Here is a 13112-nt window from a genome sequence, read left to right on the forward strand (position 1 = left end):
AACATGTTCTGTTTAACAGATGCAGTCTCTCCTGATGGTCTTGCAGTCGGCCTCATTGGTGCAACTGCTATAATGCTGATATGGAATGTTCCTTCCCATCCAAATGGAAGAATTTTATCCTATGTGCTAGAGTACAAAGAGGTTTGTCCTGTTCTGCAAGCCAACTTCATTCAAGTTTCAACACATGCAGACACCACAGAGTTTCTTCTCAACAATCTAAAACCAGGCGCTGCTTATAAGATTCGAGTAAGACCTTTTCTTTTGCTAAATTTTGTAAAAGTAGCCACGAATGAGTTATTGCAAGTCTTACCTGCAATCTATCTTTACCATAGACAATGCATTACCCATGGCAATGAAATTCACCACAATGTTTCTAATCCATTGGGGTAACAGAGTGATTGGACATTGGCTTGTATACTGTTGCATCCCTAAGTATGAGAGGTATTATTTCTTGGAGTAAGTCAGCTGAACTTCTTTTCCATTCTCATCTGCCAACACTGAAACATTTAATTATGACCTGGTTCCCAAAAATGTGATGAGCTGGAGCTTCTTCAATGCCAAAACATGGTATTAATTAGAAATAACACTTGCAAGAGTATAATCACACAAATATTTGGGTAAGGGTTTCCTCCCTGAATTCCCTAATAAAGAAAGGGAAAATTGGTGAAGGAAGTATTAGTGTAAAGTTTGTGAAAATGACAAGATGATCCGGAGGAGCAAGTAGGAGATGAAAAGAATGGAGATAGATTACAGGCTGGGTGAAGTAACTGGAACTGAAATGTTTGCTTGAGAAGACAGATAGATACACGTAGGGCAAGGCTTTGGGGCTTATGAGCCAAATGCAGGTAGCTGGGATTACTGGGTAGGCACCTGATTGGCATGAACTTGATGGACTAACGGGTCTGTATACATGCTGTATCGCATTATGGCTATGACTAAGGTTACATAGGACATTATGAAGATTGACATGTGAAGGAAAGGTAGGAGAGTGGAGTAAAATATAAACGGAGCATCAGAGGGAAGGTTGAGTTTACAAGGAATAAAACTTAGGAAGACGTCAGGTTGAAGTTAAGTGGGGAGAGAAGGGCTGAGCTTCCATGAACTGTGCTAGAGGGGAGTAGAATCCATTTACAGAGTGATTGATAATCAGTAAAGAGAAAATGATCTTCAGAAAGAATAACATATACTGAAAGATTGTTCACTACTTGATCACTTACAATGGCCCAGGTAGTAAAAGTCCTTTTCAATAACCAAGGAGGAGAAGACATGTTTCTCTTGTTGAAGGGCATACAAGATATGTATAATGTCAGTTGTATTTTGTGTATAGACAGAAAATGCTGGAAATGTTCAGAAGATCTGCCAATACAGAGAGAGGAAAAGAGTAAACATTTCAGGACTATGATCTTTCATCAGAACTATGTTGACTGGATCAATAGCTTTATATAGCAATAGTAAATTACCATATTTGTGACCAGCTGAGCACCAAATTCGTGAACATACACAGATTAATGAATCACAGTATCTATTTCAGTGCCTATTATTCAGGCTGTTGCAGTGGTGTTCGTCACTGAGATTTTACCAGTGTGCAGTATCTAAAAATAGGAAGTGTGAGTTTTTACCTTGTGACTATTTCAGTAGTTGTTGTTCAGACTGTTCCAGTAGTGCTCTTCACTGGGATTTTAACAGCTTGCAGTATCTAAAGATAGAAGTGTGCCTTTTTACCTTGTGACTGTTCTCCTTTTAGGTATGGAGATAACTATGGTTGCTCTCCAGAGCAGCTTTATCTAAATGTCTTGCAAATTGTTCACAGTTCACTCCCAGTTTGTACTATGTTGATCTTTTACTACCTTGAGTGTCACAGGAGATTACATAAAACAATAGCAGTCACATCACATTTTACCTAGAGTTCTAACTTGCTCATTTCACTTATCTTTTGCATGGTTTGCATATTCTTTCAAAGCAAGAATTTAAAGTCATGGACGTTCCACAAGCAGTTAGAACAACAGTATGTATCATGCAACAACACACACAAAATGCTGGTAGAACACATATATCATGCATTGAGTATCAAAATTACCATTGATATTTAGAACAGGGTAAACTACCTGGTCAAATGTAGAAACATAAAGAACCAAGAACAGATTGACCTTGAAAAATTGCTTTATTAAAAGGATATATATTGAAGTATTTTTGGCTGCAGTTTCTTCTAGTTCCTGCATCACCAGATCCACTCACCTTGCCTTAGGGAAATGCATTATTTCGATATAAATCATTTTTATGAGTTCCGTTTTTCTAGTTGCTTGCTTTAGAATGAAGTCCAGTGATAAATAATGTGCAACTGTTTTGCATTGGATTTGTTCAATTTGTGTGTGCATAAGGCCATTTTTTTCTGCCACTGAACAGCAATGCTCACTTTAGTGAAAATGTCTTGTCAAAATGAGTGTATCTGAATGGACACCATCTATTTCTGTATTCTGTTTGTTTGTTAAATAACAAAGTTTACTTACAAATGTGGTCCAGTAATAAATCTGACATTGCGTTACCCAATTTGTAGCAACATCTTCAACTAAAAAATGTAAAAATCATATGATTATCCTTTGAGCTGTGTTGTAATTGCAATGTGTGTTTTTTCCTTCAATATCTGATTCAGATTATGAACTTTTTCATAGTATAACATTTTCATGAAGTTGCTTCTGTTATCATCATAAGTGCTGCCAATTCAGAGATTTAGACTGAATTAATTAAATTAATAAACAGAATTTATTAAATCTGCATTTTTCACCTATTAGGTTGCAGCTGAGAACAGCGCAGGCATCGGAGCTTTTAGTACTTTTCGTCAGGTAGTAACTGCAGAAAGTGGTAAGTCCATTCCATTCAAGACAATAGACAATAGGTGCAGAAGTAGACCATTCGGCCCTTCGAGCCTGCACCGCCATTCTGAGATCATGGCTGATCATCTACTATCAATACCCGGTTCCTGCCTTGTCCCCATATCCCTTGATTCCCCTATCCATAAGATACCTATCTAGCTCCTTCTTGAAAGCATCCAGAGAATTGGCTTCCACTGCCTTCTGAGGCAGTGCATTCCAGACCCCCACAACTCTCTGGGAGAAGAAGTTTTTCCTTAACTCTGTCCTAAATGACCTACCCCTTATTCTCAAACCATGCCCTCTGCTACTGGACTCTCCCAGCATCTGGAACATATTTCCTGTCTCTATCTTGTCCAATCCCTTAATAATGTTGTAAGTCCATCCTTACTTCATCACTGCTTCAAATTATCAGTACTAAAATCCTCTGTTACTGAACAATGAAGCCCATAACAGAAGAAATAAGACCACAGACTATAAAACATAGGAGCAGATTTAGGCAATCTCACTCATTGAGTCTGCTCTGCCATTCATTTACGGCTGATCCTTTTTTTTCTCCCTTTACTTAGCTCCCACTCCCCAGCCTTCTCCCCGTAACCTTTGATACCGTGGCCAAACAAGAACCTATCAACCTCTGCCTTAAATACACCCAATGACCTGGCCTCCACAGCTACCTGTGGTAACAAATTCCACAAATTCACCACCTTCTAGCTAAAGAAATTTCTCCACATTTCTGTTTTAAGTGGATGTTCTTCTATCCTGAGGTTGTGCCCTCTTGTCCTAGACTCCCCCACCATGGGAAACATCCTTTCCATATCTTCTCTGTCTAGGCCATTCAACATTCAAATGATTTCAATGAGATCCCCCCTCATCCTTCTAAATTCCAGTGAGTACACACCCAGAACCATCAAATGTTCCCCATAAGATAACCCTTTAATTCCCAGAATCATCCTTTTAAACCTCCTTTGAGCACTCTCCATTGCCAGTACACCTTTTCTTAGATAAGGAGCCGAAAACTGCTCATAATACTCAAGATGAGTCCTCTCCAGTGCCTTATAAAACCTCAGCATCACATCCCTGCTCGTATATTCTAGAGCTCTTGAAATGAATGCTAACATTGCATTTGCCTTCCTCACCACTGACTCAATCTGCAAATTGACCTTTAGGGTGTTCTGCACAAGAACTCTCAAGTCCCTTTGCATCTCAAATTTTTGGATTTTCTCCTTGTTTAGAAAATTTATTTCATCTATCAAAGTGCATGACCCTGCATTTTCTGACATTGTATTTTATTTGCCACTTTCTTGCCCATTCTCCTAATCTGTTTAAGTACTTCTGCAGCCTTCCTGTTTCCTCAACACTACCTGCCTCTCCACCAGTCTTCGTATCTGCAAACTTGGCAACAAAGCCATCTATTCCATCATCTAAATCATTGATGTACAGCATACAAAGAAGCTGTCCAAATATCTACCGCTGCAGAACACCACTAGTCACTGGCAGCCAACCAGAAAAGCATCCTTTATTCCCACTCGCTGCCTCCTACTAATCAACCATGCTAGTAACTTTTCTGTAATATCATGGGCTCTTAACTTGGTAAGCAGACTCATGTGTGGCACCTTGTCCAAGGCCTCTTGAAAATCCAGATATACAACATCCACTGCATCCCCTTTATCTATCCTACTTATAATCTTCTCAAAGAATTCCAACAGAGTGGAGTGACATTTGTAATTTTCCAGTCCTCTGGAACCATGCCAGTCCAATGATTCTTGAAAGATCATTACTAGTGCTTCTACAACCGCTACCACTACTTCTTTCAGAATGCTAAGGTGCAGTTCATCTGGTCTGGGTGACTTATGTACCTTTTGGTCTTTCTGATTTTTGAGCACCTTCTCCCTTGAAATAGTAACTGCACTCACTTCTCTTGCCTCACACCCTTCAATACCTTGCACTCTGCTGGTGTCTTCCACCTTTGCCTACCTTCCTATCCCTCCAATACAATGTGTGATCTTGGACAGTCAGCTCCCAACTACAACCAACCTTCAGCCACGAATCAGTGATGGCCACAACATCATATCCAACAATCTGTAAAAGTGCAACAAGATCATTTTTTAAACTCCATGCATTGAGATATAACACTTGGAGTACTGTATTTGCTACCCTTTTTGATTCTGCATCTCTAATGCACTGACACACCCCCTGCTGGCTGTAATTTTGTCCTATCATCTGCTTGCCCTTCCTGACAGCCTGACTGCATGCTATTTTTGCTTTTTTACCATCCATCCCATTCTGAGTCCCTTCACTCCAATTGCCACCCCCCTGCCAAATTAGTTTAAACTCTCCCCAACAGCTCTAATAAACCTGCCTGTGAGAATATTGGTCCCCCTTGGGTTCAGATGCAACCCATCCTTTTGTACTGGTCATACCTCCCCCAGAAGGAATCCCAATGATCCAAGAACCTGAAGTCATGCCCCCTGCACCAGCTCCTCAGCCACACATTTATCCAACTATCTTCATATCATCTGCAAACTTTGCAATTAAGCCATTAATTCCAGCATCCAAATCATTGACATACAAAGTAAAAAGAATGAGTCCCAACATAGACTCCTTTGGAATACCACTAGCCATCGACAGCCAATTAGAAAAAGCTATCTTATATTCCCATTCTTTGCCTCCTGCCAATCAGCCACTGCTTTATCCATGTTAGAATCTTTCCTGGAATACTGGACTCATAACTTGAGAAGCAGCCTCATGTGTGGCACCTTGTCACAGGCTTTCTGACAAGGTCTTCATCCAACTGATTCTCTTTTGTTTATCCTGCTTGTTACTTCAAAGAATTCCAACAGATTTTTCAGGCGTCAGTAGTGACGGCTGTGGGTGCGCTGCGGAGCGGGTGCATCAGTAGGGTTGTGTTCTAGAGAGCTTCTTTGATGTTGTCAAATACACTGCTCATGTCTGCTGCCCACTCAAGCATGCGATTTGGGGCACTGTCTTTAAGGGCACTAAGCAAGGGAAGCATAGGGTCAGCAGCTCACAGAATGAAACAATGATAGTAATTCACCATACCTGAAAACTCTTGCGGTGTTTCGGTAGTGTGGGGGAGTGGCAAGTCCATAATAGTGACGACATTTGATTGCGGGGGTGGGGGTGGTGGTGTTGCATTTCTGCAGAGATGCAGTGGGAAGGAAATCAATAGTAGGCAACCGGAACTGGCATTTAGCAGGGCAAATAATCAGCCCAATGCAACTTTGCCTAGACAAAGTCCCATCTGTACCGTTGTCCACGTCAGCAGAGTGTCACGCATTTTTGTTCCATTAGTCCAGATCCTTTGGCAGCCTCCAGTGAGGCTCTGTCACTCTCTGCCTTAACATCAATGGGCGATACTGGCAGCACACTCACTTGAGAGCCCGTGATACCAGGAAGCATTGCCCAGAAGAGGTGGCCATAGTGACCAGTAGGTGACCCTGGCAGCCGGACCCCACGGCATTCACAGACCTCTGATGTCCGGATGCGCTGGTATTTTGAAGCTGCGTGCCAGTCTTGGCATTCATGCTGAAACGTGCGTGGTGTAAACATAGACTCAGTTTTGTTTGCTTTGGAGACATGGGTGTGAATCTGCTGGAGGCTCTGCTGACAGGGCTTATTGAAAAAGAGCAAGGAAGAGGAACAACATACCTCTGCCTTGCTGAGCATAGACTATCGGCCATTTTAGCAAGCACCCTGTAGTCTTTCATGGGTGTATTAGTGAGTGCTGTGAAAAGCTGATCGTGCAATTGTTGCATCAAGCACTTTTAAAATCAAACAAGAATGACAATTGCCCAGAAAAGATAGCATGTGGTCCTGTAATTCTGAAAGCCTAGCATCACCCAGGGTGGGCACCGAGAGTCCAAAAGTCTGTTATAGTTGAGTTTTCAGAGTGACATATGAGGGGTGATCGATAAGATCGTGGCCTAAGGTAGAAGGAGATGAGTTATTAACTTCAAACTTTCTGCATAATCACTCAAAGAGTTGAACTGCACGTGCATGTAATGAGAATTGTATAACTCATCTCCTTCTACCTTAGGCCACGAACTTATTAATCAACCCTCTGTGGACCACTTCTGGGGTCCAAGACGCCAACTTCTACAAAGAAGGGATCTGTATGCTCCACGACCGCTGGACTAAGTGTGTAAATGTAGGAGGGGACTATGTTGAAAAATAATTGTGCTAGGTTTTCTAAAATTGACTCCTTCTACCTTAGGCCACAAACTTACCAATCACCCCTCGTATTGATCACATGCAGGCAGGTCTTCTGGTAGACTGACCACTTTGGGTACAGTGAAACTACTTAGCAATGCGATGACTTAGTAAAATTTGGTATTTTGCATGGTGATTTCTCGCAGTGCGAACTGGGCTCCTGCTTTTGCAAACCAGGCAGTAACATGCTGCTCCCAAAACTCCAGCAGCTTCAAAGTGACTGTTGGTCAACACGTCATTGAGTAACACTGGAATTGTCCCAGAGCGTCAGGGTCACTAATGTAGGAGTTTATAACTAAATCATGTGAGAGTCGTTTTATGTGATTAACAAAGCCCTTTACTTCCATTATGAACAAACCAAGTCACGTTACGCCGATGTCATTACGTCAGATACTTTCTCTTAAAGTGAACACAACTTAATGACAAGGTTTGAGAATTATGTAGAACAGTTTCTGTTGTCATGGAGCAGTGAGCTGAACTGGCCCATCCTTCACCTCTGGCCCCACCACCCTGGCCTAGCACTTAAATCATTGTTCAACCATTGGGGGTTCTGTCGCTTCAATATGCTCTGGGGCTTGGACCCCATCACCTCGATTCGGCCTGCACCCAGCCTTTCCAATTCAGCCCAGCACTTAAATCGCTTGAACCTTGGATCTTTCCTAGCTTCTGGTGACAAGCCCGCTGTCTCACCTGTGCTCTCCTTAGCAACTCTACTTGTAGCCTTGCAAATCCTTCCTTTTCAAATTTATCTCCAATTTCCTTTAGAGAGTTACTATTAAATCTGCTCACTGCATAATAAGCAGTTTCACATTAACTTCCATGATCTGTGAATGTTCGTAGATTTAGGAACTTCTAATCCTACTGCCAATGGAAGTAGCTTGTTTGTATTTGCTTCTCCAAAATGTTTCATTAATTTGAACAGATCTCTTAACCTCTCTTATAAAGGAATGCTCCTCTGGTCTCTCCAAGTAAATAAGGTTCTTCTTCTCTTAAATAATTTGAGTAAATCTTCTCTATCTTATTGATAAGGTTTTATCTTCCCTCTAAGAGAGGGATTCTAAACCTCTTTTATGCCACGGATCAGTACTATTAAGCAAGAGGTCCATGGAGCTTAGATTGGGAGTCCCTACTCTAAGGTGTGGTTCTTGGAAAATACTCCAAGTGTGATCTGTAAAACTTTACCAAAGTTTTCTGGTGCTTCTATTCTTTTCATTCTTCTACTTTTCTGTCTGCCAAACTTACTGTTTTCATGCCGAGTTCTATGTGTTCTAATGCATATATGAGGGCCCACAGATTCTGCACAGATGGGACTGCTATGTGTTGTTGGCTTCCCAGAGCCCCTGAGATGCTCAGTGCCTACCCAACTCTTCTTCATTATAGACAACGGATTCACATGTCTTGCTGAGGATGTTGCATCTGCTCAGACTGTGATAATGTTCATGTTGTCTTTTGCTGTATTGGAGATGGGAATGCAGTGCTGGTTTTAGTATTTTAGCGGTAGATTTGCAGATAGTAGGGCTTCCCCATTGCAGCTGGTTAAGGATCATTAGATCCTTAATGCCATAGATGCATTGACATTCTGGAGTAGATAAGATGAGGATTGAACGGAATGTGACAGCAAACCTCTCAGTGGAAATGTGCAGTATTACATATAGAATTTCACTCTATGGATTTCTAGTAAGAAATTTGCTAGCATATTCTGCTCTATCTAGATGAAGGACAGGAGGTCAAAAGTACCTTTCTATCTGGTCCTAATAGTCCTGTCTGGTCCTAATAGTCCTATCTGCTCCTAATAGTGTAGCAAGGATTTTGTTTTCATCAAATACATTGTTTTTCAGCCTTTTTAACCTCCAGCTTGGCTATTGAAGAGGATAGTGTTCTGTGGGATGGAGTCAAGGGCATTTCCCTCAAAAATGGAATCTTGATTGAGCAGATCTCAGAATTTCTCTTTCTTGCATTCTTGTTAATATATTTTTAAAACTTTTTAAAACATCTATCCTTAAAGATTCCTATTTGTGAACCCCTGGATTTCCCTGTTCTCATTTGAAATTATACTTGATTCATTTATGTTATGTTGCTGGGAATGATCAAATTGTTTCCCATTGACAGCCTCATTTGCTAATTGCCAGATTAACAGCCAAGACCGCTTACTCATTATAGATGGAAGACTGTGAGCTTTGCTATAAGCTGCTCAGTAGCGTGAACAGGCAGTCTGTTCTTCACTTGCCAAAAATACAGAGGGTAGTGTCCAAATTTAAAGTAAGAACACAATTGTGTTATAATTTCACATTGTTTGTTCATTATGTACCATGACGTGGGCGATCATAGTTTTTCCATGACCATGATTGTGCTTGGCAAATTTTTCTACAAAAGGGTTTTCCATTGCCTTCTGCTGAGCAGTGTCTTTACAAGATGGGTGACCCCAGCCATTATCAATACTCCTCAGAGATTGACTGCCTGGCATCAATGGTGGCATAACCAGGACTTTTGATATGCACCAGCTGCTCATAGGACCATCCACCACCTGCTCCCTTAGCTTCACGTGACCCTAATCGGGGACTAAGCAGGTGCTACACCTTGACCAAGGGTGACCCAGCGATGGGAAGACGTGCCTTACCCGCCCTTCAGTAGAGATGTATCTCCACCCCGCCACTCCATGTCACATTATACATATTTTAAATGCAATTTTTTAATGATGATATCTGTATGTTTCAACTGGATGTATACATTAAATCTTTTCATAAATCTACTGCTTGGGGATAATTGTTCACAGACCATTAACTTTTTACTTTCAAACTTGTGTTTCCCAGCTCCTGGCCCAGTTTTAGCTCTTACTGCAACAGCAGTCAACCACACGGCTGCCAATGTGACATGGATTCTACCTAAACGGCCAAATGGGAAAATTACACAATTCAGCATAATTATAAAGTCTGTAAGGACTGGACAAATATCAAAAAACATATCAGTGAATGCAGAAGCACTTTTTCCACACACATTATTAGAATGTGAGGTAAGTGAAAAGAATCAGGAGCTTTTTTTTCATATTCTTAAGGCTGAAGTTGTGTGTTTATTTCAGTAATGCATATTATTTTATATGACTATTAATGTCAAATTAATGAAAATTAAATATGTATTTTGCACTTTTCACATTTTGAATATAATTAGTTTGAAATGTCTTTTGTCTTAATATTATATAGATGAATTATAATGACTGTAAGTAGGTGTAAGCTTGACTTTGACATTGCATCTAAGCTCCATGTAGTTAGCCTTGCCTTAAGAAAATGATGCCTTGCTTCCCCTCTAATACTTTGAGTTCTAAGGAGACTGGAGGCTTCTGTGGGGTCTGATAGAGGGGCAAGTGGTTAATGGGGAGCAGGTGGAAGTCCTCATTGAGTTGTGGTGTATTCTCCCTACTGTCTGTAGTAGCCTTTCATGCTCCTGTCATAGAAACTTGTGAAATTTTGTCTGTTCCCAGTTATATTTCTCAATTTTGAATGACTACAGGCCAAGAATTCCCGTATAAGGGAGGATTTTGAAGTAATTTCTCCGTTCACCTGCAAATCTGTTCCTGTGACAGCTTAGAGCAAGCTAGTTGTTCAGGAATTTGATAATGTGGAAGATGCAGCTTGACAATCTGTCGTCAGTTGCTAATATCTGTGTGTCAAAACTACTTACTCTGCACGTTAAAAATATGTAAGAAATAATTTTAGACCAATCTATCTATGCATCATAAAAATATAAGAAATGAGAGCAGGAGTAAGCTATTTGGTGTGTGGAGTGTGCTTGTTCAGCATTTAAAAAATCTTGACTGATCTTTTAACTCAATGCCATGCTACTGCAGTGTTCCCATATCCTTTTATTCATTTCTAAATTAGAAATCTATTGATCGCCCCTCTGAATGAACGCAATGTATTTAATGGTTTACCTTCCCTGATTAATCTCTATCTTCCACTGAATTGTTCAAGTGCATTAGATCCATTTTCCTGTCTTTCCTTAAATCAAGTCAAGTCAAGTCAAGACACTTTTATTGTCATTTTGACCATAACTGCTGGTACAGTGCGTAGTAAAAATGAGACAACGTTTTTCAGGACCATGGTGTTACATGACACAGTACAAAAAAACTAGACTGAACTACATAATAAAAAAACACAACACAGAGCAAGCTACACTAGACTACAGACCTACACTGGACTGCATAAAGTGCACAAAAAAAGTGCAGGCATTTACAATAAATAATAAACAGGACAGTAGGGCAAGGTGTCAGTCCAGGCTTCGGGTATTGAGGAGTCTGATAGCTTGGGGGAAGAAACTGTTACATAATCTGGTCGTGAGAGCCGGAATGCTTCGGAGTCTTTTCCCAGACGGCAGGAGGGAGAAGAGGTTGTATGAGGGGTGTGTGGGGTCCTTCATAATGCTGTTTCCTTTGCGGATGCAGCATGTAGTGTAATTGTCTGTGATGGCTGGAAGAGAGACCCCAATGATCTTCTCAGCTGACCTCACTATCCGCTGCAGGGTCTTGTGATCCAAGATGGTACAATTTTCGTACCAGGCAGTGATGCAGCTGCTCAGGATGCTCTCAATACAACCCCTGTAGAATGTGATGAGGATGGGAATGGGAGATGGGCTTTCCTCAGCCTTCACAAAAAGTAGAGACGCTGCTGGGCTTTCTTTGCTATGGAGCTGGTGTTGAGGGACCAGGTGAGATTCTCCGCCAGGTGAACACCAAGAAATTTGGTGCTGTTTACGATCTCTACTGAGGAGCCGTCTGTGTTCAGCGGGGAGTGGTCACTCCGAGCCCTCCTGAAGTCAACAACCATCTCTTTTGTTTTCTTCACGTTAAGAGACAGGTTGTTGGCTCTGCACCAGTCTGTTAGCTGCTGCACCTCCTCTCTGTAAGCTGAATCATCGTTCTTGCTGATGAGACCCACCACAGTCGTGTCATCGGCGAACTTGATGATGTGGTTCGAGCTGTGTGTTGCAGCACAGTCGTGGGTCAGCAGAGTGAACAGCAGTGGACTGAGCACACAGCCCTGGGGGGGGCCCATGCTCAGTGTGATGGTGTTGGAGATGCTGCTCCCGATCCGGACTGACTGAGGTGTCCCAGTCAGGAAGTCTAGGATCCAGTTGCAGAGGGAGGTGTTCAGGCCCAGTAGGCTCGGCTTTCCAGTCAGTTTCGAGGGATGATTGTGTTGAATGCTGAACTGAAGTCTATGAGCAGCATCCGAACCTAAGTGTCTTTTTTGTCCAGGTGGGTTAGATTGTTTGCTTGTTATGTCCCATGTCCTATGCCGTGAGCAATCATGGTCTTTTCATAACCATGATTGTTCTTGGCATATTTTTCTACAGAACTGGTTTGCCATTGCCTTCTTCTGGGCAGTGTCTTTACAAGATGGCTGACCCCAGCCATTATCAATACTCCTCAGAGATTGTCTGCCTGGCGACAGAGGTCACATAACCAGGACTTGTGATATGCAGCAGTTGCTCATACGACCATCCACCACCTGCTCCCATGGTTTCATGTGACCCTGATCAGGAGGCTGAGCAGGTGCTACACCTTGCCCAGGGGTGACCTGCAGACTAGCAGAGGGAAGGAGTGCCTTACTTCTTCTTTGGTAGAGACCCCACCACCCAACTCTCTTCAGTACCTTTTTTCTTGATGAGATACTTTAATCATAAACTTACAAAGATCCATTCACATGTGTTCCAGCTTACAATCTTCCTGAACAGCTACTGAAGGATAGCGGTAACTGGTGGTGCATCTAAGATATAGTTCATGGCTCTGAGATCCCACCTTGTTGCGTCTAAATTACCTTTTCAATTGATTTAACTACAGTTTTCCTGCTGCTTTTTGCTGACCACACGTCAAATGTTATAATTTTACCAGGTTTTTGCACTAATTATTAATCCACCTATACTGTGATTTGGTGGCACAACTCATTTAGCAGTTACCTCACAATTCCAGTGATCCAGATTCAATCCGAACTTTTGCTGCTGTCTGCTTTAAGTTTTGCATAT

General features: G+C 41.7%; 1 protein-coding gene across 1 annotated transcript in view; it reads left to right on the forward strand.

Moving 5' to 3' along the window:
* The window catches only part of ptprq (protein tyrosine phosphatase receptor type Q), a 167236-nt gene that overhangs the window by 51360 nt on the left and 102764 nt on the right, over positions 1-13112 (forward strand). Inside the window, exons 20-22 of the mRNA XM_073059606.1 lie at positions 20-246; positions 2790-2859; positions 9908-10107. Coding sequence (XP_072915707.1) covers positions 20-246; positions 2790-2859; positions 9908-10107 — 497 coding nt within the window. The remainder of the gene's footprint in view (positions 1-19; positions 247-2789; positions 2860-9907; positions 10108-13112) is intronic.

The sequence above is a fragment of the Hemitrygon akajei genome, chromosome 10 (assembly GCF_048418815.1).
Source record: "Hemitrygon akajei chromosome 10, sHemAka1.3, whole genome shotgun sequence".
Lineage (NCBI taxonomy): Eukaryota > Metazoa > Chordata > Chondrichthyes > Myliobatiformes > Dasyatidae > Hemitrygon > Hemitrygon akajei.